Here is a 25229-nt window from a genome sequence, read left to right on the forward strand (position 1 = left end):
AAAAGATTCTATTTTTTATTTCAATAGTTTTTGGGGTACAGTGGTTTTCTGTTACATGAATGAACTATATAGCAGTGAATTCTGAGATTTCAGTGCACCCATCACCCAAGTACTGCACATTGTACCTAACATGTATTAGTTTCTTTATCCCTGTCCCTGCTCCTGCCTGCGCCATTCTCAGTCTCTAAAGTCCATTCTATCACTCTGTATTTAGCCTTGGGATTTTTGCAACTGGGACTGCCACAGCCTGGCATGCTTAGGCCCCAAGCTCCAGGCCTAGAGCCCAGGGCCTCTCCTGCCTGTTCCTTCCAGGCCTTATCCTGGTTATAGACCAACCCTGCTCCACCCTGGCTGGGCCCAAGGTCTCCTACTGATAGACCAGGGGCTTCCAGAGACCCTTTGCGTGGCCTGGAGCTCACAGCGGCCATTTCTGCTCCCATGGTGGTTCATCACATATCTGAGCCTCTACCTGGGGCCCTGGCCTGAGGCTGAGCCCTGCTACCTTGCCTTGCTCATGCTGAGCCAGGAGTCCCACTCTGCATCACCTTCTGCCAGATGGAATCCTGTGCCCTCTAGGCTGATTCCTGTCCTCCCCGACTGCTTGGTGTTGAGTGTTTCTTAAATTCCACTCAAGTCAAATATTAGGAAGTTACTCCAGGGAGGAACTGCTAGAAAGGCAGAGAGGGGTAAAGGTGAGCTTGCCAAGGGAGTGGGTGTAAAGGGGAAGGTACAGTGGGCCTGGAGCCACTGCAACAGGCTCCTAATGAGCTCCCTTTGCCCTCTCCAATCCACTCTACCTACTGGAGCCAGACCTCCAGGTCTCCAGGTATGGCTGTGCCTCCAGGTATGGCCACCAGGTATGGCTGTGCAGGATGTGCACTGCACAACTCCAAGGCACATCATTCACACTTCCAGGTCACCACTGTCATGGACTACAAGGTAAACAGAGCTCCTTGGAGCTGTGTAGCTCCCAGCTTGTGTGGCCATACAACTATTTCACTTAGAAGGTCCAAAATCCTAAATCATGGCTTTGTAAGGTGTAACCTGACCTGACCTGCCTACCTTCCCACTCTCATTTGGTGCCACACTGCCTCCCTCACTATGTATCACAGTCACTGTGGCTTCCTTTCACTACCCTCCCCATGGGCCATGCTGTTACAATATCTAGATCACTCTTCCCAAATAGCTGGCTCTGAGTCCTCCTGCAGACCTCAGCTCAAAGCACAGGCTCCTAGGCCTTCCTGACCCTGGCCTGGGTACAGGGGTCCCGTTTTATGTTCTCAAAGCTCCCACATGCTTCCTTCATAGTACTCACTCCAGGTATAAATCAGTGACTTGTATGCTTATTGATTAATATCTGCCTCTGCCCTGGACTGTAGGTTCCTTGAACACAGAGAACACGGACCCTCCAAGGATATTAACAGATCCGTGAATGAATGGTTTCCCAGTGTCTTGGAAGCCAAGGAAAAAAATTCCAGAGAGGGCAGACAAGAGGGCCACATGCTCCCAAGAGGGTGAGGAGGTTAAGGACTGAAAAGAGTTCCCAGGGGACACAGGCCCAGGAGGTGACTTGGGAGAGAGCAAGGCCAAGAGCAGGTGGGGGTAAAGTGTTAACAGCATGGGCAGATCAGAAGTGGAGGCCTGAGCATGGGTCACAAAGGAGGAATTTGGGGGCCCGATGAAGGACAGATACCGACGGCGGCAGGGGTATTTGTTTTCCCTTCTGAAAGATGGGTGAGTTCTGAGGTTGCTAGAAAATGTCCAATATGGCAGAATGTTTTAAACTGGCCATTTTAATGGTTACTAAGTGACATTTTTATGTTCACAAAAGTTTGAAGTCCATCTCCACCACAGCTGTGTGACCCTGGCAGTCACTTAAATTCTCTGAATCAGTTTTCTCACTGGTAAAATTGGGCAATACCTTTATGAAAAACACCCAGAATATATTAAGCGTCCCCTAAATGGTAGTTTTCTTTCTGTTTGTTTCCCCATCTTTGCCCACTAGCAGAGCTGCTGTGTACAGCCGTGCGGTCTGTGCATTGCACAATGCCTGCACCATTCACATGGACTAAGCCCTGCTCCTTGGAAATGTGAGTTGCTTCTTCATCACCTTCACCACTAACGCCAACAGATGGGCCGGGTGAATAGGGGAGACAGCAGTTGGAGACACTGCTTATCACCTGTTCTTATCAAGAAAGCCAAGACCTGGGCCCCCAGGTAGTCCCAGGCAGACTAGCAAGCCAGCAGGAGACTGGACTATCTCAGCCAGGAGAAGGGCTGTGGATTCCTGGGAATATATTGTAACTCCATGCCATATAAACAGAGCCACTTCAAAGCCCTGATCTCATAAATTGTGTGATTAGCAACTCAGTTCAGTTCTGAGAGCCTCTGTGTGCTGGCCCAGGGCCCCTCTCTGGAGGCAGACAGCCAGGACTATGGGGCTCCTGGTCAGATACACCAGAACGGAGGCTGTCTGGCAGCCTGGGGCCAAGGAAGAGGCGGCTGTAGAGATAAAACAGCTTCTGGCCAAGGGGAAAGGGCTTGCTGTTTGCTCCTCCCACCCAGAGGTATTAGTAACTCTTTCCATCAGGAGAGGACCATCCAAAATGAGTTCATGATTCTCTAAAGGATGCAGAGGCCAAAGGAAGGAGAGGAACTCTCTTCCCAGCAGAAACATTTTGCACAAAGAGACAAGGCCCTCTGTGGCCATTTGTGACACCACAGTTTCCTTCATCCCAAGGCACTGTTGAAGGCCCTTCTCTGAAGCTTTCCCCCGGGGTCTCTGAATCCCTTGACCAAGGTGGGAGGCCCTTGCTGGCTCAGGGCTGGCAGCTGGTGGGGGCTGGAATCAGGTGGCCAGTAGGTGGTTACTTATGCTCTAGCCCCCGGCTGATTTCCCGGCGCCTCTGTCTCATCCTGCCTCACATCTCTGCCTGCTCTCTACTCCCCACTGGGGCAGGATCCATGCTGTACAGATGCTCCTTTTGGTGCTTCTACTGTCCTATCTAGTGGTAGTTTGCCATTTGCTTTATTTATTTTTAAAAGCTTTTAAGTCATTAAAATTTTTTTAAAATATGACATACATCCAGAAAAAAACCCATGCAACATATATGTACTGTTTTAAATATTTGAAAATGAACTCCTGTCCATGTCAAAAATAGAACATTGTCAGTACCCTAGGAGGATCCCGTCCCCTTCTACATTCCCTCTTTCATTCCCCAAATATAACCACTATGCTGACGCTTACGATTACTTTCTTGCTTTTCTTACCAGTCCTAGCATCAACATATGTGCCCTTGAACGGTAGATTCGAAAGCTGCCTCTTTTTATATTTCACAGGATTCATCTATGCTTTTGCATGAGCTGTCTGTTTTTTAACAGTTTTACTGAGGTATAGCTATAATTATCTAACTATAATTCTATAATTATTCAAGAATAAAGCTTCTTGGCCGGGCAGGGTGGCTCACGTCTGTAATCCCAGCACTTTGGGAGGCCGAGGCAGGTGGATCACCTGAGGTCAGGAGTTCAAGACCAGCCTGGCCAACATGGCGAAACCCCATCTCTAATAAAAATACAAAAATTAGCTGGGTGTGATGGTGGCAGCCTGTAATCCCAGCTACTTGGGAGACTGAGGTAGGAGAATCTCTTGAACCTGGGAGGGGAATTCCAGTGAGCCAAGACTGTGCCATTGCACTCCAGCCTGGAGAGCAAAACTCCATCTCAAAAAAAAAAAAGAAGAAAGCTTCTTGATTTGTTGTCTACCTCTGGTAGATTTTCGGTGCTTCAAAATCATTGTTTTTGATCATTTTGTCCAGTTTCACACTTGCTCTTTAGCAGAGAATAGTCACTGATCTCTTCATGCTACAGTAACTAGAAGTTCCTCCCCTGACTTCTCGGTTCAGTCTTTTTATTGTCATGGTTGTATTATAATCCGTGATATGAATATATTCCAATTTATGTAGCTAGTCTACTGGGATGTACACTCCAGCCCATGCTATCACAGGTATTCTTGGGCTTGTCTCCTGGTGTATGGACATGCATGCCTGTGAGTGGATTGCTAGGTCAAGGAGTGTGCCAACTTCCTCTTACTGCTGTAGTAAATTAGCACACATTTGGTGGCCTAAAAACAACACAAATTTATTACCTCTGAATTGTAGAAATCAAAAGCCCCAAATCCGTCTCACTGAGATAAAATCACAGTGTCAGCACAGCTGCATTTTTTTCTGGAGGCTCTAATGGAGATCCTTACACTTGTTCTTTCCAAGTGGGGGATGGAATAAGTTAGGTGGCCATAAGGCAGTTACTGGTGTTCTAACCCTCTGGGGTTGCTTGCATTCTCTGGCTTATAGCCCTCTTCCATCTCCAAAGCCAGCAATGGTTGGGTGAGCCTTTCTTATGCTACATCACCCTCACACTTCTGCCTCCCTCTTCCACTTATAATAAGGTCCCCTGTGATGACATTGGGACCACCTAGATAATGTCATCATCTCAAGCCCCTAAATTTAATAACATCTGCAAAGTCCCTTTTGCCATGTAAGATAACACATGAACAGGTACTGAGGATTAGGGCCTGGACGTCCAGGGCTGGGGACCACATTATTTTGGCAGGGGGTGTCTACCACATTATTTTATAGTGCATTACACATCTTCAACTATATTAGATGAGAACAAACTGTTTTCTACTTTCAGCTAAATAAGGACTGAATAAAAATAAAATGGTTCTAGCAATTTAGAACACCAGCAGTTTCTGTTGCTCCACATCCTTGCTAACACTTGGTATGATGAGAGTTTTAAATGTTGGCTTCTGTACACTATCTCCTAGGGGAATGGGGGAGTTGAACATTTTCCATGTTATCAGCCACTGACCAAGTCTTCCCCGAATGAAGTGATCACCTGGAACTCAGCTGCCATCACCTGCTTTTTTCAGCATTGCTTGCCATCTGGTCCCAGGTATGAGACTCCTTACATTTTAGATATTCGGTCCTACAGACTTCAACCCTGCCTGGTACTAGATGTCTTCTGAGTCCCTGCCTGCCTGTTATTCTGGAGTCTTAACCATAATTGACGGTGAGTCTACTTGAAGGGTGATAACAGGGTGGACATGTGCATTTGAAGACATGTGGCACAATGCCCTAAATAAAAAGCTGCCAGCTGCATGACAATATTTCTTTTTCTTTCCTTTGAGACAGGGTCTCACTTTGTTGCCCAGGCTGGAGTGCAGTGGTGCCATCTCGGCTCACTGCAACTTCCGCCTCCTAGGTTCAAGCGATCCCTTCCACCTCAGCCTCGTGAGATGGAAAATTAACCACCACACCTGGCTAATTTTTTTGTATTTTTTGTACAGATGGGGTCTCACTATGTTGCCCAGGCTGGTCTCAAATTCCTGAGCTCAAGCCGTCTGCCCACCTTGGCCTCCCAAAGTGTTAAGATTACAGGTGTGAGCTTCCACGCCTGGCCATTATTTCAAGTGCTCCACTGGTTATGAACTTGATGCTAACCCTTGGCTTACACTAACTGAGGTACTAAACGGTCATGAAGCCCGGGCAGCAAGTCATCTCAGATACCAACCCAGTTTCTAGGGGATTTCAAGGCACAACAGAGCTTTAAGTGTTAAACAGCACAGCGAAGAATGCATTTTCCTGACCTTAAAAACATTTTGCCATGAAAAATGCCTCCATCACAACCAGTTTGATTTTGAAATGCCCTCAAAGAATTACCCACATGGGCACCCTTTGAAATGTCTGCATCATTTACTTCCAAATCTCACTTTTCAGGTAGAAGCATAAAAGGCAGAGGGAATGCTGGGATTCACTTCTCACAAAGTACAATTTCATAAAATGCTATTTCCATTCCCCTTTACGTACTGGAAATTTGCAGCATGGGCATAATGCCCTGTGTCATAACAAATAAAACGTGTTTTTCCATCCACATCGGTCAGTTAGTTTCATATTCAGCAACTTAATAATTGCATAAAAATATCACCTGTATTCCAAAATATTCCTATAGATTGATTTATATTGGGAAAATTATCTGTCCCAAGGGAAAGAAATATCCCAATTCTAAAATATCAGAAGTACTTCCAATCTGTAACCAGGAAGTTTCATATTAAGCAGTTCAAGAAAATGGAAGCAAAATGATAGCCGGAACGTTCCCACTGTGTCTGTCCTCCCAGAAGCAGGGTGCTCATCATCTGCCCACAGAACAAGAAGAGTCCATTCCTAATGCTATTAGGAAGGCTGGAGTGGCCTTGCCAAAGAGAGAGCCCCAGGGGGACACCAGCCTTGCCAGAGGTCCTCCCCCAGTTCTCAGTTGACCAGGGGCTTAGGACAAGGTGGTAATAAATGAGAACAGGAGTTGACCTTTGTTGGCCAGAGTCAATAGATAACAAGTCTGGAAGGAGTCATGAGACAGGGTCCTCATTCTTCCCCAGGGGGGACTTTTGCTCATGCTGTCATTCTGTCTGGCATGCACATACTTCTCTCCCAGTCTCCATACACCAAAGCCCTACCTGGTCCTTATGGTTTAGCCCCACTGTCACCATCTCCATCAAAGTGTTCCTCCCCCAAGACAGAAGTGGTATCACCTCCTCAGTCCTCACAGCCTCTTCCTTGTACCTCTTTCGTAACAGTTCCCAGGACTGTCATTTCATTTTGCTAACTGGCTGCAACTTGTCTCTTCCCTGGTTGGCTGCACATGCCTTGAGGTTCAGGAAGGTCTTACCCCTCTCGTTATATCATGATCTACAGGGTCTCAAGCCCACTAGACCAGGGCATGGCCCCCACTAGGTGGGGGTTTGGATAGAGGAGTTCAGAGCAGAGGCAGCAAGGGGGCATGAAAGCCCACCATCCCTACTCATCCACTTGCCTGTAAACTACCAGAAAAGTGCAAGCAACCTTTTGCCACAAATGGCATTCTCAATGTTCCCAGGGGACATATGCAGATCATCTGCAACACAGTGGTGACTCGCCAGCTCTGGTGAAATGGAATACTTCAGTCAGTAAGGGGCAGAAAGCGAACATCTGTACCAAGAAGACTACTAAGAGAAGTGTGCCTCCTCTGCTCACGAATGCACGTGTGCACTCCTAGCATGAGTATCCAAGGGCTGCAGGAGCACTTGTTCCTTCTGCATTTCCCCCCAGTCTTATATTTACAACCCAAACCCCACAAATCATGCCCTGTCCTCAGGCAGAGTCTGAGCAGGCGGAGCTCCACATCTGTCAGATAGAAGTAGTTCTGCTCAGCCCAGAACTGTCTGCACTGCACCTTCACCCCGACTTGCAGGGACACAGCTCTTTGGCAGGTCAGCACCCTGTGCAGGGACAGAAAAACCTGGGCATTGGGCACAGGACAGTTCCTGCAGCAGCTCTTCTGCTCGGGCCCTGATCCCTGCAATCCCATGCAAGGCATGTGTGGGATTTTAGATTCTTTTCTTCCCCTGGCTGTGCAGCTGGCAGCTCACAAAGGGTCTCTGGGACTGAGCAGCTGCACCGAGTCCCACCTTCCCCAGCAATGAAGACTTCAGAAAATGCTTCCCTCTGCTACAAAATCTGAGTACCCGTGTGCAGGGAGAGGGTCTCTGTTGTCACAAACCCAGGAAAGAGCAAAGTACCTTCTGGTCGCGGTTTTGGCTTTTCCAACCCTCCGTCTTGCATGAGCTCAAAGGCAAAGGAGACATTCAAGACCTGGCAAGAGAGATGCAGACAGCATGTACCATTGCACACCCAGGAGCCCCGGGACCTGGCCCTGGGAAGTGAAGGAGCCCAGCACTGTAGCCAGAGGGGCAGAGGCTGAACTAATTTCAAGAAGAAATATGGCTACCAAAATGGGCAGGCCACCTGGAGCGTGAGCTAGCTGATCCTAGCTTGCTGTTGGAGAAGCACTCCTGGAGAAGCACAAAACTCCCTTCATATCCTACTGTGTTCCTGTGTAAACTGCCAGGACTTCAAACTGGGGGTGTCAGTGCACACGTTTGGAAGAATCAGATGGCAGGACATGTTCAACAGGCAGAGCAGGCTTTCTGCTGTGGATCAAATGCCTTTGTGTAGCGAGCAGGATGTGGCAGCCTACGAGAGGCCATCAGAACCAGGCTAAGCATGGGCCTCAGGTCTGACCAGCTTCACAGTCACTTTCCTTGTCACCTCTGGGGAGACAGGAGGCTGGGCTGGGACACTTGACAGGAACACAGGGCAGGGGACCAGGGCCAGACTTCAGGGGAAGGGAAAGGCAGTCAGGGATGCCCAGTGGTCTGCAGGTAGCTCCTTCCTAGCTCAGCTCTTATAATGGGCCCCACCTCCAGGCACTGAAGACCTTGGGCAGAGGGGAGGCTTCTGCCTTTTTTGTGGATAGCCCCAGCGTGGGTGTGGGCAGATGAGTCGGGGGATGTGGGTTAGGCAGCCTCCCTGATGTCCCTTCTCCTTACCTTCTGTTCAAAGCTGTCTGGGGTCAGGAAGAAGCTGTGCAGGGGCACAAAGTAGCCCTCCAGGAGCCCCATGAGCAGCACCAGGTATACCCCATCTGCAAACTGGAGGAAAAGCAAGGTGATGCACTGGCCCCTACGCCTCCCAGCCAGTCCCCATCCAGGAGGCCCATCAATGTCTGTGCTTTGCCACCTGAAGCCTACCACCCCAGGCAGGCTGCTAGCTGGGGGGTAGGGGCAGTGGCCCGAGACAAGGAGGTCTGCTCTGCCCCACGTCTGGCTGGCCCAGCACAGGAGCCACAAGCCCAGGCCCTGATCTCAGCTGACGCAGCATTGACTGAACAGAGGCTGTGTACCAACTCCTGGTCTAGGCATGGGGACCAGAGCGTGGGGAGTCAGTGTGGCTCCTGCCCTGGAGGAGTGCACAGTCTAATAGGGAAACTGGTGTGGGGACAAGGCACAGCTGCTCTGATGGAAGGAAGCTCGCTGGCCTGAGTGAGGTTGAAAGGTCGCCCATAAGCACTGAAGACATCAGAGGAGGCTTCCGGAGAGGACGGTGCCTGAGTGGAGAGCTGAGGATGAGCAGGATTGGCTAGAGTGGGGCAGAGGGAGGAGGGAGAGGCGATGTCCATGGTGAATGGCATGAGGCTCCTGGGGTGATCTGTGCTTTCTGAACAGAGAAAGGACTAGTGTCACACAGGCCTGGGCATTCTTCTTTCTCCCATCTCTCTTCAGTATTACAGCAGCAGAGTGCAGCTGTTATGAATGTGGGCTCTGGGGCCAGGTCTCCCCGGTGCAAATTCCAGCTCTCTCACCTACTAGCTGTGTGCCTTGGGCAAGTTATGTCACTTCTCTGTACTCATATGTCTTATCTGTGAAACAGGGATGGTAATAGTATAGTATCTACGTCACAGAGTTATCGTGAGGACTAAGCCAGTTAATATGCAGAGAGGGCCTGTAAACTGCTGGGCATGTAGCATTGAATAAATATTAAATATTGCTATTACTGTCTGGGAAAACAACAAAGCAGTCAGGACATGACTTACTGGCTCTTCCTGGCAAAAGCAGAACTATGTGCTGAGGGCCCTGGCAAGAGGCTTGCAGCCCGGTCCCTTCCTAGGCAGAAGAGGCCAGAATGGTTGGGAAACCAGGCCCCAGGGACAGGAGAGTCCCTCGGCTAAGTGTGGAGGCTGCTGGTCTTCTGCTCAGGGCTGGGTGAGGTGAGCATAGGCTGAGCACTCAAGACAGGCTTGTGGAGGCCATGGAGGCCAGGGATGATGGACCTTTGGAGAAGCAGTGGTTCCAGGTGTGGGGGATGGCCTAGCAAAGACATAGAGGTCAGATGCACATCCGACATTCTAGAACCCTTTCAAAGGAGGCTGGGCCACCAAATGTTTATGAGTGTAAATAGCTACTAGGGTTCACAGAGGCCAAATTTCTTGGAATCGCCTTAGGAGCCCAGAGTCTGCTCAGAGAGCTTTCCAGGTAGCCAGCTGGCCGGCCTGTGGCTCAGCCTTCATTAAGGGCATAAGACCCTGAGCTTGGGCTTGCCTTAAAGGCAGCTCCTGGCCAAGTGTGGTGGCTCATGCCTGTAATCGCAGCACTTTGGGAGGCTGAGGCGGGCGGATCGCTTGAGCTCAGGAGTTCAAGACTGGCCTGGGCAACATGGCGGAACCCTGTCTCTACTAAAAATACAAAAAAATTAACTGGGTATGGTGGTGCATGCCTGTAGTCCCAGCTGCTCAGGAGACTGGGGTGGGAGGATCACCTGAGCCTGGGAGCTGAGGATGCAGTAAGCTGTGATCGTGCCACTGCACTTTAGCCTGCACGATGGGAGTAAGATCCTGTCTCAAAAACAAAAGGGTAGCTCCTCCTAGCTTCCATCCATCAGGCCTACAACTCAGGTGGGAATGGCCTGAGCATGACTCACCCTAGGTGGACACGGGAGAGCAGACCCCAGAGTCTGTCAAAATCAAGGCTCTTCTGGTGGGAGCTGAGCTTTATTCGAGCTGTGGTGAGGAGGAGTTAGGAGTAAAAGAATCTAATCTGTGAGGTCAGGGGTGACCTTGGGTTAGGGTTGGGGTCATTCACAGCTCTGAATGCCAGGCTTAGACTGCTCCTCACCTCCTATGGCTGGTTCCACTAACTTGGTAGGAATAGCAGATAAAACTGCAGAAACCCAAAGTGCTTGGCAGTGACCTCTGTCATAGCACTCCCTGCCCTTGAAAAACGAGCTAATCATTCCAGGGCCCATGCTAGCTCACTAAAGGAAGCGTCACTTTTCCAGAACGTTCCTTACTTCCTACAAGAGTACATGAAGCTCATTTCACACAGTCTAGACACACTCAGGTGGAGCTCAGCGACAGACTGGCATTTGCCTTTAAAATAAAAGGAGGTACCCAGACGATTGAAAGAGAAGCACAAGGCAGAAGCTCACCAAGAATGAAAGGAGGTGGGGAAACAGGATTCATCTCGCTTAAAGTATCTCCCCAATAAAGATTAGTTAAGTATAAAGAGGGGAAAAATAACTTTATAATAGGGAAATCCGGTGAATACCACCCTAACCAAATAATCCAAGTTATCACTAGCAGTGGGGCTAATGGACAGAGTGCCTCCTCCTGGGATGACGCAGGAAGAACAAAGCCTTACATGGGGAGTGCTGTTGATGAAAATGATGACCTGAATCTAATACGCAGGGAAAAGACAGTCTATAAACCAGCTGGCCTGAACGCTTCAAAAAGTGTCAATGCCACGCCAAGAAAGGCCAAGGAGTTGTTCTATGTTAAAAAGACACTAAAGAGACATGACAAGTAAATGCAGCATGTGAGCAAACTGGACAAGCGGCAAAATCTGAAGTGTTTTTTCCAACCACATGACGTTGCCATTTTAGTAGGTTAAAAACAGTCGGCTGGGCGTGATGGCTCATGCCGATAATCCCGGCACTTGGGGAGGCCAAGGTGGGTGGATCACCTGAGGTCAGGAGTTCGAGACCAGCCTGACCAACACGGTGAAATCTCGTCTCTACTGAATACAAAAAATTAGCCGGGCATGGTGGCACATGCCTGTAATCCCAGCTACTTGGGAGGCTGAGGCAGGAGAATCGCTTGAACCTGGGAGGCAGAGGTTGCAGTGAGCCAAGATCTTGCCACTGCACTCTAGCCTAGGCAACAAGAGTAAAACTCTATCTCAAAAAACAAAACAAAACAAAACAAAAAACAAAAAAAAAGTCGAATGTCAGCAATTTCATATGATTCAATCTAAATAGATTAATGTATTATGTTAAAACGGCCTGTCTTTGATAACCGTATTGTGGCTATCTAAGAGAATGTGCTTGTTCTTGAGAGACGTATGCTCAAGCATTTAGGGGTGCAGAGAAAGGTGTGGCCAGATACTAATAATCGGTGCATCCAGGTGAAGGGTATATGAGTATTCATTCTTGTAACTTTTCACCATAAAAATTTGGAAAAAAATCCGCAGAGATTCAGTCCACCCCTCAGAGTAGGACAGATCCCCATGCCCTCATTCCCCTCAGCTGGGAAAGCCCTCCTGGCCATGTGTGGTGGACCACTTGGAACAGGGGCTGTAGGGCAGGGCCCTGCCTCCACCTGTGCTAGGGTCTGTCACCCACCTGGGTTTCCAGTTCTGTGACCTCCAGGTTCAGTTTATTCAGGTGCTTGTTCACGAAAGTGATGAGTGTCTAAAAGAGAAGCAAAGCAGGCCCAGAGCTGGGGATTTGCACTAGTACAGGAGCCCGCGGCTGCCCCATGACTCCCATGAGGGTGAGGGCGAGGGCGAGGGCGAGGGTGAGGGTGAAAGCACGGGATCAGGCCCAGCCAAGAGCCCCGGGCCCAGAAGGTCTCTCTGCAAAGGCCCTTGAGTGCACAGGGAGGGCCACAGGCTCTAGGTCTTGCAGTCCCATACAACTCAGGGTGTGTAAGGAACAAGGAGGTCCCAAGAGGCAGAATGACAGGTGGAGTGTCTGAGTGGGGAACTGAGATAAAAAGATTCCACTGGCTCTCTCCATCCTGTCCTTTCTTCAGCACACGTGCCTAGGCCAGGGAGACAGGGAATTCTGTGAGGAGCGGGGAAGACTGGGATTGCTGGGGTTAGCCTGGGTGGGAAGACAGGCTGCTCATGCTGATGGAGAGGAAAAAGCCCGGGTGCAACATTCAGTAAGGAACGGACAGGTACATGGATGACAAGGGGGAAAGCCGTGTGTGTGCAGAGATTAGGTGATGCCATCAGTTCCAGCAGGAAGCTCCCGAGCTGCAGGGATGGGTTTTCCCAATGTCCTGCTGCACCTCGCTTCCCTCTCTCTGTCCTAGACACCCCTTTCCCACCTTTTTCACCACATTCAGCTTGTCTGGGGCGTGGTCGAACAAGGTGTCAAAGGCATCACGTTCTGAAAAACAGGGAAACACAACATGGAGCCCAAGAGCCGGTTCCTGGCAGGGAAGCCCACCTCGGGCCCCAGAGCCACAGGCCTCTCAAGGTCACAAGGTCAATGACTGATGGGAAGCCTCTGGGGTACAGACTGCTGGGAACTCTGGAATGTGATTTGGGACTAAGATTTGGGGGGATTCTCACCCTGGGAGCCTGTGTCTGTGTCCATGCACCTGTACATTATTGGGTTGCGGCAGACTCAGGGTTCTCTTAGGCAGTGTGACCCCGGATTAGTCATTTCCCTTCACTGTATTCCATTATATCCTGATTTAGCTATTGTTCAGGTGTTTCTGAACCTCAGTAGAGGGGGAATGTTATCCAAATATTAAATCATTTCACCCCCCAATTTTCAAAAACAGGAGACCCATGACAAACAAGCTGGCAGAGGGCACAGAGAAGAGGGCTGGGAGCCAGGGAGCTCCAGGATGGGGTATGAGCTCTTCCTCTTAAGTGATCTAGGCCACTTCAACTCTTTGTGCCTTAGTTTCCTCTTCTATAGAATGTTATTTTAAAAATAACCCTCCCTTAGGTTTGTCATGAGGATGAAGGGTGAGAACAAGCATGCGCGTGCTCTGTAAACTCCGACATGGTCTCCTGAAGGGAATAATTTTTAGCATGGTTGAAATATTTCAAAATATTACCCACAGTAAATATCAGGATCATAGAAAATAGCAAAGCCATGCTCCCTGCAGGGATTCTCCTTGCTGCAGCCTCTATGTTAGGAGCTGCGATGAGGGAAGGAAGAGAAGACAGTCTCTAGAAGGACAGAGTGGTGAGAGGGGACAGTCCCTGTGTTCGTGCATGTCTTCCTTTATTTGCATGAGATAATTAGTGCAAACCTGCCCTGAAAATGCCCAGGACCCATCCAGAAGCCTCGGGCAAGCTAATGAATCTTTCTGGGCTCCAGGTCTCTCATCTCTAAAATGAGGATAATTACAGTAAGTATTTCAGTGGGATGTTATAAGCATTAGATGACTTAATATCTAGAAATACTTTAGCATACTTCCTAGGACATAGTAAATGCTCAAAACATTTTTTTTCGGAGGACACTTTTGGTTCTCTTTATGATTATTATATTGGTTTATCCATCTGCACACCTATCATTCACTAAATAAGCACTTGCAAGTAGTGTACTGGAAAGAATAATAAACTTGGAGTTAAGTGCTGGATAAACCAAGATCATAATCTCCTCCCTCACCCTTGGGCTGTGGGGTCTCAGGGGGTATAATCGTGGCTTCATATGTTTACTGTGAACAACAATAGCTACAAAAGTGCTTCATAAATGGCAAGGTCAATGGCCTGATAAATTTCAAGATGACTGCGCAGGTGTAGGTAGTCTTCTTCCCACCAGTAAGCTGTCCCTCCCAACCCAACTGGCCATGTCAGCCAGGCTGGTGCAGACATATATCCAGGTGGCAAGCTGAGGGCCTGTTCTTCCCAGCTGCTGCAGAATTAACTAAAGCCCCAGTGCAGCCACCAGTGCCAGGGGACATTCTTATGCGACTTACCATGCCTCCCGGAAAGAGCCCTGGAGGAAAAAGAGAAAGAAAATAGTGTGACCCTTTTCTTGTCCCTTACAAGAGGCCAATCCTCTGAAGGGACACTCCATCATTGCTGGAAGCCCACCCCATGCTGCCTGCCACCCACCTGCCCTTGGTTGAGGAACTCAAAAAGCCTCCTTCCATTGACATTTTATTCTGCACGGCCTCCAATTATTGAGACTTTACCACATCACCACCCATTTTTTCCCCGTTACACGGACATAGTGGTGTAATGCAAAATCTGGCACAGTGATGCCCAAAGGATTACTTTTTGCCTTAAATAAAATCATATTATTGCTTGTAGTTAAAGAATATCGGACTCAGGGGGCTGAAGATTTCCAACCAGAAAATCTTAGGATTCTTATGAGTGAGCTCAGACAACCCCTCAATGTAGAATTTTACTGCCTAGGTTGCTGTGGGCAGGTCAGCTTTGTTTCTCTCCTGTCCATCCTGTAGTACCCACCAAGATGCACCTGCCATCGACCCAGGGTAGGTTTTCTCAAAGAGTGCAGGAACTGGAACCACACTCATAGCAGAGAAGCAGCATAGTATCAAGAGCACAAGCTTTAAAGACAGATCATTGAGGTTCAAATTGCACCGAGTGATTGAGTGATTTTTTTTGCTGTGTGACTGATACGGTTTGGCTGTGTCCCTACCCAAATCTCAACCTGAACTGTATCTCCCAGAATTCCCACGTGTTGTGAGGGACCTAGGGGGAAGTAATTGAATCATGAAAAGACTAATTGAAACTGGTCTTTCCCATGCTATTCTTGTGATAATGAATAATTCTCATGAGATCTGATGGGTTTATCAGGGTTTCCTCTTTTGCTTCTTCCTCATTTTCTCTTGCCACCACCATGTAAGAAGAGCCTTTTGCCTCCTGTCATGATTCTGAGGCCTCTCCAGCCACGTGGAACTGTAAGTCCAATTAAACCCTTTTTCATTCCCAGTTTCAGGTATGTCTTTATCAGCAGCGTGAAAACAAACTCATAAAGTGACCTTGGGCAAGCTAATGAACCTTTCTGGGCACCAGGTCTCTCATCTCTAAAATGAAGATAATTATGGTAAATACTTCAATCGGATGTTGTGATTATTAAATGATTTAATATCTAGAAATATTGCAGCATAATTCCTAGTATGTAGTAAATGCTGAAAACACTTTTTTCCAAATACACTTTTGGTTCTCATAATGATTATTATATTGGTTTATCCATCTGCACACCTGTCACCCACTAAGTGAGCACATGCAAGCAGTGCACTGGAAAGAAGAATGAACTTGGAGTTAAGTGCTGGGTAAACCAAGGGCACAGTCTCCTTCCACACCCTTGGGCTGTAGGGTTTTAGTGGGTGTAATCATGGCTTCATGTGTTTACTATGAACATCAATAGATAGGAAAGTGCCCCATAAATTGTACTGTGTTGTCATTATTAGGACATTGCATCCATGTTTATGTCTTTGGGGCAGAGAAAGGGGCCATAGAAAGCATAACATGCATCCGAGAGATTATTCAATAATCTGAAACTTCACACTCCCTGGTTTGGGAGTTTCTCCCAGGCCATGCTCCTCTCTGCTCTGTCGTCTTCTTTCCCAGAGGTGAAATAGTGGGCGCAGGCAAGCCCAGCATGGGGGAGGGGTGGTGGGCAGTGGGACAGTGAGGAATTCTCCTTTTCCAGCAGGCCTGGCTCCTCCCATCCCTCACAGAACCAAGGCCAAGGTATGCCCTATAGATCAGTTGACCCTTTGGCTACCAAGACTGGCCTCTGAGGTATACGGAGGCTGCTTGATGGGGTCTCCATCGGCCATAAACAGGGCATCTTGGGAAAGGCCACTCTACATCTCTTGCCCCTAGTCTTGGCCTGGAATGCCCATGCGCCTTAGTCCTTGTTAAGCCATGTACACAATGTGATCTAGATGGGCAGTGCCCTGGACTCCTGTGGCAGCCATGGCTGTGGAGAGGGCGGGAACCTCCTAGAGACTGGATGGGCTTGGGAGTTAAGGGTCAGTTGTGCTGGAGAAAAGCTGGAACAGCAGCTTCAGAGGGTAAAGGAACGAAGTCACAACTGTGACCACAATAAATCCTCCCTACCTCTCTGGGTGGGGAAACTGAGGTCAGAGAGGTTAAGGGACTCACCTGGTGAGCAAGTGGCAGAGCCTGGATTTGAACTCAAGTTGGGTTGGCTTTGCAGCCTCTGCTCTTTGCACTACGCTGCTCTTGTTGAAGGGGGCCTCAGAGAAAAGTCTGGGGAGCAGGGGTGCTGAAAGCTAACTGCCTGGCTTTGCATGGGCCAGGGCTCAGTTCTTGTGATCACAAACTTACCTCACACTATCCATTTTTTTCTGCTTGAGGACAAAACTCCTGTTCCCCAGGGTAAACTTTTGATAGGTTCTAATATCCCAATTTCTAAAAATAAATGGGGAAAAAAACCACCCTAAACCAAAAGACAACTCTAAGGGAGAGAGGCTTTCTGGGTCATGGCACGTGACCAAATAAATCGATTCAAAAAAGGAAGAAAAACGTCCTTTTGAAGGTTAACAATTTAAATTCAACCTAGTGTTTATGGCATGACGATTTCATGCTGGGTTGGCTTTTTTTGGGCACACTTTTTCCTGGAGTGGCACAAAATTAGAATTTTTCAATCACTGCTAATTCCCTCTCCCCACTTCCCCACCCAAGTTTGTACCTTAAGCATTGAGAGGCATGTTTTGAATGCATGGAAAAGGCTAAACTATAATCATTGGCTGAAGTCTAATCCCTCCTGCAATCCCAATAAATGAAAACTAAATATCAGCAAATGGATGAATTTCGGAGAAACATCTGTGTTCCATTACAGAATCGCTGGCAACAATGGTGTTGACATACTCTGTGTTACCAGTTATTTCCTCTTGGATTTGCCGAGACTGGAGGATTCCTTCTCGTTTCTGAAATGGGGGTGGGGAAAGGGGTTGGGAGGAGAAGAGAAAACTATGCTTTAGAAAAATACAGAAACACTGATGAGCATTCCTGACATTGAGAAAGTTACTGGTGTTTAAGAAATGTACCCGAGATAAGATAATGCTGGAAGTGAAAGGAGGTCCTGATTTTCTGGGACTGGACTGAACCATTAGGACGCAAGTGCAATTAGTGTTTAGTCCAAACAAGTAGGCTGTTTCTTGGATGGTGAATCTTTCCTTTCTTTATTGGAAGACATTCTGCTGGAAGCAAACTGTTTGCCTCCTGGAGTAATCCACAATAAACCAAATGGAAATGAAGGCCAGGGTGTGTCTGCCCTCCAGCTGGGGCCACAGAGGGAAGCTGAGAAACACATTTAACTGGGGGGCTGGGTGGAGGAACTGAGGCCAACTCAGGGAATTCAGACAATAGAGAGGTTTTTTTTTTTTTTTTTCCTTAACTGATAAGTATGGGAGCTTTTAAATAAGGAGTACAGTTGTCACTCAGGTAACTAGCTTATTCTCTGAGAAAAGGTTAAGTATGTTAGAAACTCATCCGTCCATCCATCCATCCAACCATCTGTCCATCCGTCCATCCATCCATCATCTGTCCACCCTTCTCCCATCAACTTATCCTCTTTCTTGTTTAGTTCATTAATCAGTGCCTTCTGTGTACAAGGCCCTGTGCTGGAGTTAGAACAAATACTATGGAGTATATGATATAGTTTCTGCCCTTGAAGAGCTTAGAGTCAATCGGGGTAGATGAAGCAGACTCCTGAATGGTTTCCCCAAAACAGTCCTGGTTTATCCCCCTGATGTCCCAGCATATTAGTAAGATTCGCTTTCATCTCAAAAGTGTCATGAATAATAGATTACATGGTCACCCTCTGCAGAAAGTGCTGAACGTAGGCCAGGAGCAAGCACTTTTAGCTAGAATGGTCAGAGAAACCTTCCAAGTGGAGGGGGCGCTGGAGCTGGACACTGAGAAGGGGTTATTTCAGTGGGAGGAATGGCCCTGCCAAGAGGCAGAGGCAGGATGCACAAATGTGTTCCAGAGGCCCTCCGGGGGAGGGCGGCCGCCACCAGTTGGGGCAGCTCTGGGTGCCAGTTTGGAGGGTTTAAATAGCGCTGTGTGGGCATGGGAGCTGATGAAGGAGGTAATGCTGGGGTTCGGGAAGACTTTCTGATGGGTGTGAGGTGGGAGATTCATCCTACTAGGTCCCTCTACCACCAGCACCAGACACCTGGAGGATGCTGTGACACAGCAAGCACTGACAAAGCAAATGCACCTTCCCCAAGGCTGAGATGAGTGTGAAGAAGGAAGGAGCCTCTGCACATGGGTGGCTCACCTGAGCCCTGCCTTCTCGAGCCTCCTGCCCAAAGTTCCACAAACAGCCACAGAACCCAGCGTCCTTGCAAAATACTTTTACAGAAGAAAGGAAGAGCTGGATAAGGCCAAGAATCTATCTGGCTTAGATTAAGAATGGACTGATCAAAACAAAAAAAGGAGGTAAAAGAAAAAAAAAAAAATCAATCATTTAAAGAGGACCAGGTGAAGATAAATCAGGACTTCTTTCCACATGCACTTTCAACACAGGCAATGTTTTCATGTGGGGCTAATGGAATCTGTGTCCTTGTCCTGCATGGCCATTCAGAGATAAAACCTCACCTCCAACTTTATGCAAAATTAAATGCTTCTGCATAGAATGGAAAAGAAATCTGGGTTAAATAACCCCTCACACAGCATCGTGATTCACCTCCACCCATTATTTGTTCCCTAAAGAGTTCTCCCTGTGGTTCAGTCTGTGACTCACCACCAATTCTGAGTCTTGCTTCTGTGCCTGTTCAACTTGATAAAGCAAAAACACCCCATAAAACCTGACGTGCATTAATGCCATTTTATGGAACATGTCCTCTTTTCTCCCTCATGCTAACAAAACAGCCTACAGGAGAAATTAAACCGACAACAGCCTTCTGATGGCCTATAATTGTGCTCAAAATAAGGCAGGAGACAAGGCTTGCAATGACCACTGTTTCAAAATAGAAGCGCCCTCTCTCCTGTTCACATTTTCAGTTGTTGTTCAGTCTGTAGTAATTCCAACAGGCAGATTTTATTATTTCTGTTAGAAGCTGTTTATTCTAGCAGATAAGAAAAGTCTTAAGATGTTCAACAAATTTATGCACAAAGAACTGGACTGGATTTGTCACAAAAGAGAAGATAAAGAAGGGCAATTTAAATAAAAGTATTTATCTCCTCTAGTGATAAGAGAGCTAGTATAAATGAATATAACAACAGTATGTTTACTTATGAAAATAATTTTTTTAAATTTCAATGTTAGTGATATATGGTCACTTTTAAAGTATTCTTTCATGAACTGTTCCAGGAACCCTGATTAAAAAAAAAAAAAAGACTATATTTTCCAGAGCAGTCTGAGGTTCACAGCAAAATTGAGAGGAAGGTACAGACATTTCCAGAGATTTCCTATATATTCCCTGCCCTGACACATACATGGCCTCACCCACTTTCAACATCCTACACCAGAATGATACACTTTTAACACCTGATGAGCTTATAATTGATATGGTTGTCACTATCACCCAAAGTCTATAGTTGACATTAGGGTTCACTCTTGGTGCTGTCCATTCTATTGGTTTTGACAAATGTACAGTGACATGTACCTAAAACTCTCTGTGCTCCCACCTATAGGGACCACATTCACCTATTCATCCCTGCCTCCCTAATTGTACTTCTTAAAAACATAAAGAATTGTATTCACGCATTACTGATTGGTAAAAATAACACGATAGAGATGACCTGGACTCACTAGGAAGATGCTTGAACCAGAGTACTCTGAGTTGGCCACATATCCATAGCAGACATAAAATGCTTAGTGCCATGTTTGATACAACTGAAGAGCTCAATAACAAGGACAATTAGGACCTTTTGGCCAGTGGCAGTCAGTATCTGAGCCACACATATTCCCATTTTCTATGAGCCCTCTCTGCTTCTTATTTGTAGTCCTATCTCCTCAGCAGGCAGGGCCGAGGTGTCATATTCCTGTTATACCTTCTTGATGCTTAGTGGAGTTAAGTACCCAGAGGTGTGGAAGAAACAAATCCGTTAATCTGGCCTGATCTGATCGGGCAAAGTCTACCAGCCCTCAAGGCTTTTTCTCACCAAGGGATGGCACAGCCACTGTTATCATTCCCTATTCCAGAGCCTGGATCGCCAGGGAGCTGCTTAGATGGAGCACTCTCCCTCGCTGCATGTTTATTTGGAAAAGAACAGAAACAAGCAAACAAAAGGATGACCTTTTGCTAAATGGGTATAAAGTTGGAAAATAAAATTGAATTTGGGTATTTAATGGGGTTAGGAGCAGAGTGAGATAGTCACAGGGAGAGAGCACACCCTCATTGTGGAAATTACACAGCCATATGTGAATGGAAATTCCATCCAACAATCTGGAAAAGATGACTTGAGATCCCAGCTGTGCTTCTGTGGGTGGGTGAAAAGTGGCAGTGCCTTCAATACAGACATGACCAGTTGGGGTCTCTCTCAAACACATGCATATGTACACACACACTCCCTCATATGCACAGATATCTTTCTCCCCATACCTAAGTATCATTTGTTTAACCAAAATAGTATGATTCTCCATGATTTGCAGGGCACCTGTACACTCCTGTACACACACACACACACACACACACACACACACTTTCCTCCTGACCCCATGACACACAGCACACATACATACCACACACCCTCAACGACACGTTACACAGAAAACTCACAGACAAAAACACATAAGCCATAGGCACATACCCCACACAAAGCTATCTATACACAAGCACACGCTCTTCCATCTTGTATACACTTACCAGGGGAAGCCAACACGCAACAGAAAGCTCACTCAGTGCCTCCCAATATACTGCACACCCAGGCTCACTCAGCCTTCATGCAGCCATCCTTCTAATGACCTAGTCGACGCACCACAGGAACTCCACCTCTACGACTCTTTAAAGACACAGATGTTTGTAGTGTTATCTGTCTTACCTGGACCACAACCACTTGGATGGAAACATGGTCTGGGAGTCGAATTGGTGCCCGGAAATACTGAGACAGAGCGACGAGCAGGTGTAAGATGGCCACCAGGCTCTTGGCATGAACAGCTGAAATGAAAGAAGATTGAAAAATTACAGTATCTTCTTCTAGGTTCTAGGCAATATAAGCAGATGTTCAAAGTGTAGCAGTACCCCACTGATAGAGTTTGGATATTTGTCCCTGCCCAAATCTCATGCTGAAATGTAATCCCCAGTGTTGGAGGTGGGGTCTGGTGGGAGATATTTGGATCGTGGGGGTGGATCCCTCATGAATGGCTTAGTGCCATCCCCTTGGTGATAAGTACACTTGTACTCTCACATGTGATTTGGTGGTTGAAAAGTATATGGCACCTTCCCGCCGCCCACTCTCTCTCTTGCTCCTGCTTTTGCCATATGAAGTGCCTGTTCCCACTTTGCCTTCTGCCATGAGTTACAGGTCCCTGAGGCCTCCCTAGAAGCCACGCAGATGCTGGCCAATTAAACCTCTTTTATTTATAAATTACCCAGCCTCATGCCTTTCTTAATGGCAATACATGAGCAGCCTAATATATCCACCCAATGTCCCTTTATACCATGCTTGAGGGTCAGGGGACACCTGTGGTCATCACAGGCCTCACTCTGGGCCCCCTCAAATCTTTCTTACTTTTGAAGCAGGGTCTTGCTCTGTTGCTTAGGCTGGAGTACGGTGGCACAATCCTAGCTCACTGCAGCCTTGAACTCCTAGGCTCAAGCAATCCTCCCGCCTTGGCCTTTGTGGAGTAGCTGGGACTACAGGGATGTGCCACCATGCCTGGCTCCCTCAGTTCTTTGCCAGGTCCCATGGGGCTCCTTCTTGGGTCTATTATTGCCACATTTCCAATGTAGCACTTCTCTAATCCCAGGTTCCCATCAGGACCCTGACAACTGCTGAGTTCTGAGCTCAGATCAGCTCTCGCCCAGTCCCATGTCCCTGCCCACTCCACTCCAATCACCATAAGCATGTCTGCTCTGCACTCCTTTTCCCTTCCCACTTAACCATGAACTTTGGATTATCACTACTACACGTGTCTCAAGATTGTACACAAAGCAGGCCCTTAATAAATAAACTCTGAGTCAGGAACACTAGGTCTCTTCCTTGGTTCAGGGTTTTAAGATCCTTGGAAGAAGGCATGAGAGAGACATTCAAAGGGCTATGTTACTTCCGTGAGTGTCACTATGGTCACTGTAGGCAATGCCCTTTAAGGAGCAGCTGGGACGGGATGTTACTGAGCCAGGGCGCTGCCAAAGCTGCTGAGTCATGTTAAAGTCAAGCCATTTACACCAGAGAAGGCTGGGTCACACTGGGTTGTAGTTTTCTCACTAGATGAGGAGAAAAAGACTCAGTGAGGTGCACAGGGGGTCAGGCAGACTGGAGCCTGAATTCTAACTTTATAATCTACCATTTATTTACTGGCTACATGGCCTTGGGTAGGCTAGGCCACCGAAGGCCTCTGAGCCTTAATTTGCTCATATTTACAAATGGAAGTAACAGAACCTATGTGGATGTACAGGTTGTAATGATTTCCCAAAACATTTCATTAAAAAAAAAAAAAAAAAAAAAAAGAAAATAGTTACACTGGAGTGGATAGTCTTAATTTTTTTCCTATTTCAAAATATTCTTTAGAATAAAAATCTGCCATCTTTTCAATTAAAACAAATTCTAGCCACTGTTGAACATTTGTGCGCCCCTATCATTCCTGCCTCTCAACATGTCTCCTGGGAGTTTTCTCTCTGATGCTCCTGGAACACAGCACGTGCCCAGGGATGGCTGATATTTTTTTATTATACCTTATGTGAAATTACCTGGCACCTAGGCAACTAAAACATGCCAGCTTTCTTCCCTTTCTTTCTCATCAAAGGCAAGATTCACCAGATATTTTGCCTGCCTTCACAGTCCTACCAGCTTCATGGCTCTTCATTACAGGGGGCATTTAAGGGAATAACAAAAAAAATGCCTATTTTGTGTACTTTGCATGCACTAGGCCCATTATTAGGATGTCATTCTGTCTTCCCTGGGATCAGTGAGTCTGCTTTAGCAGAAGCTTTGAGAAACCACTAAGAAAAGAGAATGATTCAGACATTCCTTTGTAACTCATTAGGGTTTCTTGTTATCACTGCTACTTCAAAGAAGGTTTTCTACTGATTACGAACAGCAGCTCACCATCACCACAAACAGAAGCTGAACTGCTCTGAACTCCTAGCCTTCCAGAAGGTTTCAATTTTGGGCTTTCGGGCCTTGTTAGCTAAGTTTTACTCAGACTTACAGCCTCAAACAAAGATCCTGATGTGGCACTGACCCACTGTGACCCACTGACATGGTGTGGTCACCATCAGAGGCCAATCCAGGTTTGCTCTAATGATCAGAACTACCGGCCCACTACCTGGTGTCAGTGAGGGTTGTAAGAACATTTGCTACTCCTCTCCCCTTTAATGGCAAAACATAATGCTAGAAAAGTTGTGATCAAACAAGTTGTTCTTATCCCCTGGTGACATTGTACACCATCTCCACTGTCTTGGTGAGCAATGCAGAGCTATATCGTAAGCATCATATAGATGTCAGACTTGTTCAATGAATGCTCTATCCTCCTGGGATTTTTTAAGAAAGAAAGAGTCTATAGTCTCACACACATACATACTACACTACGTGTACTAAGATGTTACTGTGTAATATACTATAATTTTTTAAAACCCTGGAAAACACTATGTCCAATAACAAGAGGATGGTTTAGATCAGCATTTTTCAAACTTTTTAATATTAAGCACAGAAATCCTTTGTTCTAGAAGTAGATAGTTAAAACTCATGAAAAAAGTACAACTGCTCTGGTGAAAGTGAGGATTCTGGAGTCCTAACTGCAGCCTACAGCCTACCCATGACTTCTTGTCTTCTCCTTGGTGATGCTAGAGTTTCTCCTTGCAAATCTCTAGTTTTGGACCAACCATAGTTGAATAACTACTGCTTTAAGAAGTTATGGTATGTCCACATAATGAATAGTTTACATGCATTGAAAGTCATAGGTAAGACAGTATACCTATATATATGTGTGTATGTGTATATATGTCTATATATCTATATACATGTGTATATGTATGTAATATACATAGCTATAAATATACATTTATGGATATATGCATACATAAAAGCATATACAAATGTATGTATATCTACATATACACACACAAATGTGGGATTTGGAAAGGAATATATTTTAAAAAATGAAAATAGTTATGCTAGAGTGGAAAGATGGTTTTTTTTTTGGGGGGGGGGTGGAGTTTTGCTCTTGTCATCCAGGTTGAAGTGCAATGACTGGATCTCAGCTCACTGCAACCAACACCTCCCGGGTTCAAGGGATTCTCCCGACTCAGCCTCCTGAGTAGCTGGGATTATAGGTACGTGCCACCATGCCTGGCTAATTTTTGTGCTTTTAGTAGAGACAGAGTTTCACCATGTTGGCCAGGCTAGTCTCAAACTCTTGACCTCAGGTGATCCACCCACCTTGGCCTCCCGAAGTGCTGGGATTACAGGTGTGAGCCACTGTGCCCAGCCTGATAGTTTTTTTTTTTTTTTTCCCTCTTTTTTCTTTTTTTTTGAGACGGAGTCTCATTCTGTCACCCAGGCTGGAGTGCACTGGCACAATCTTGGCTCACTGCAAGCTCCACCTCCCGGGTTCAAGTGAATCTCCTGCCTCAGTCTCCCGAGTAGCTGGGATTACAGGTATGTGCCACCATGCTGGGCTAATTTTTGTATTTTTTAGTAGAGATGGGGTTTTGCCATTTGGCCA

General features: G+C 46.9%; 1 protein-coding gene across 2 annotated transcripts in view; it reads right to left on the minus strand.

The window, feature by feature from the left end:
- The window catches only part of LOC105486898 (parvin alpha), a 168443-nt gene that overhangs the window by 9656 nt on the left and 133558 nt on the right, over positions 1-25229 (minus strand). For both annotated transcript variants that reach the window (XM_011750004.2, XM_011750005.2), the window contains exons 6-12: positions 21386-21501; positions 17261-17319; positions 14368-14387; positions 12757-12818; positions 12045-12113; positions 8420-8521; positions 7610-7682 (exon numbers count right to left, since the gene is read on the minus strand). In XM_011750004.2, coding sequence (XP_011748306.1) covers positions 7610-7682; positions 8420-8521; positions 12045-12113; positions 12757-12818; positions 14368-14387; positions 17261-17319; positions 21386-21501 — 501 coding nt within the window. The remainder of the gene's footprint in view (positions 1-7609; positions 7683-8419; positions 8522-12044; positions 12114-12756; positions 12819-14367; positions 14388-17260; positions 17320-21385; positions 21502-25229) is intronic.

Source organism: Macaca nemestrina, chromosome 12 (genome assembly GCF_043159975.1).
Source record: "Macaca nemestrina isolate mMacNem1 chromosome 12, mMacNem.hap1, whole genome shotgun sequence".
Taxonomy (NCBI): Eukaryota; Metazoa; Chordata; class Mammalia; order Primates; family Cercopithecidae; genus Macaca; species Macaca nemestrina.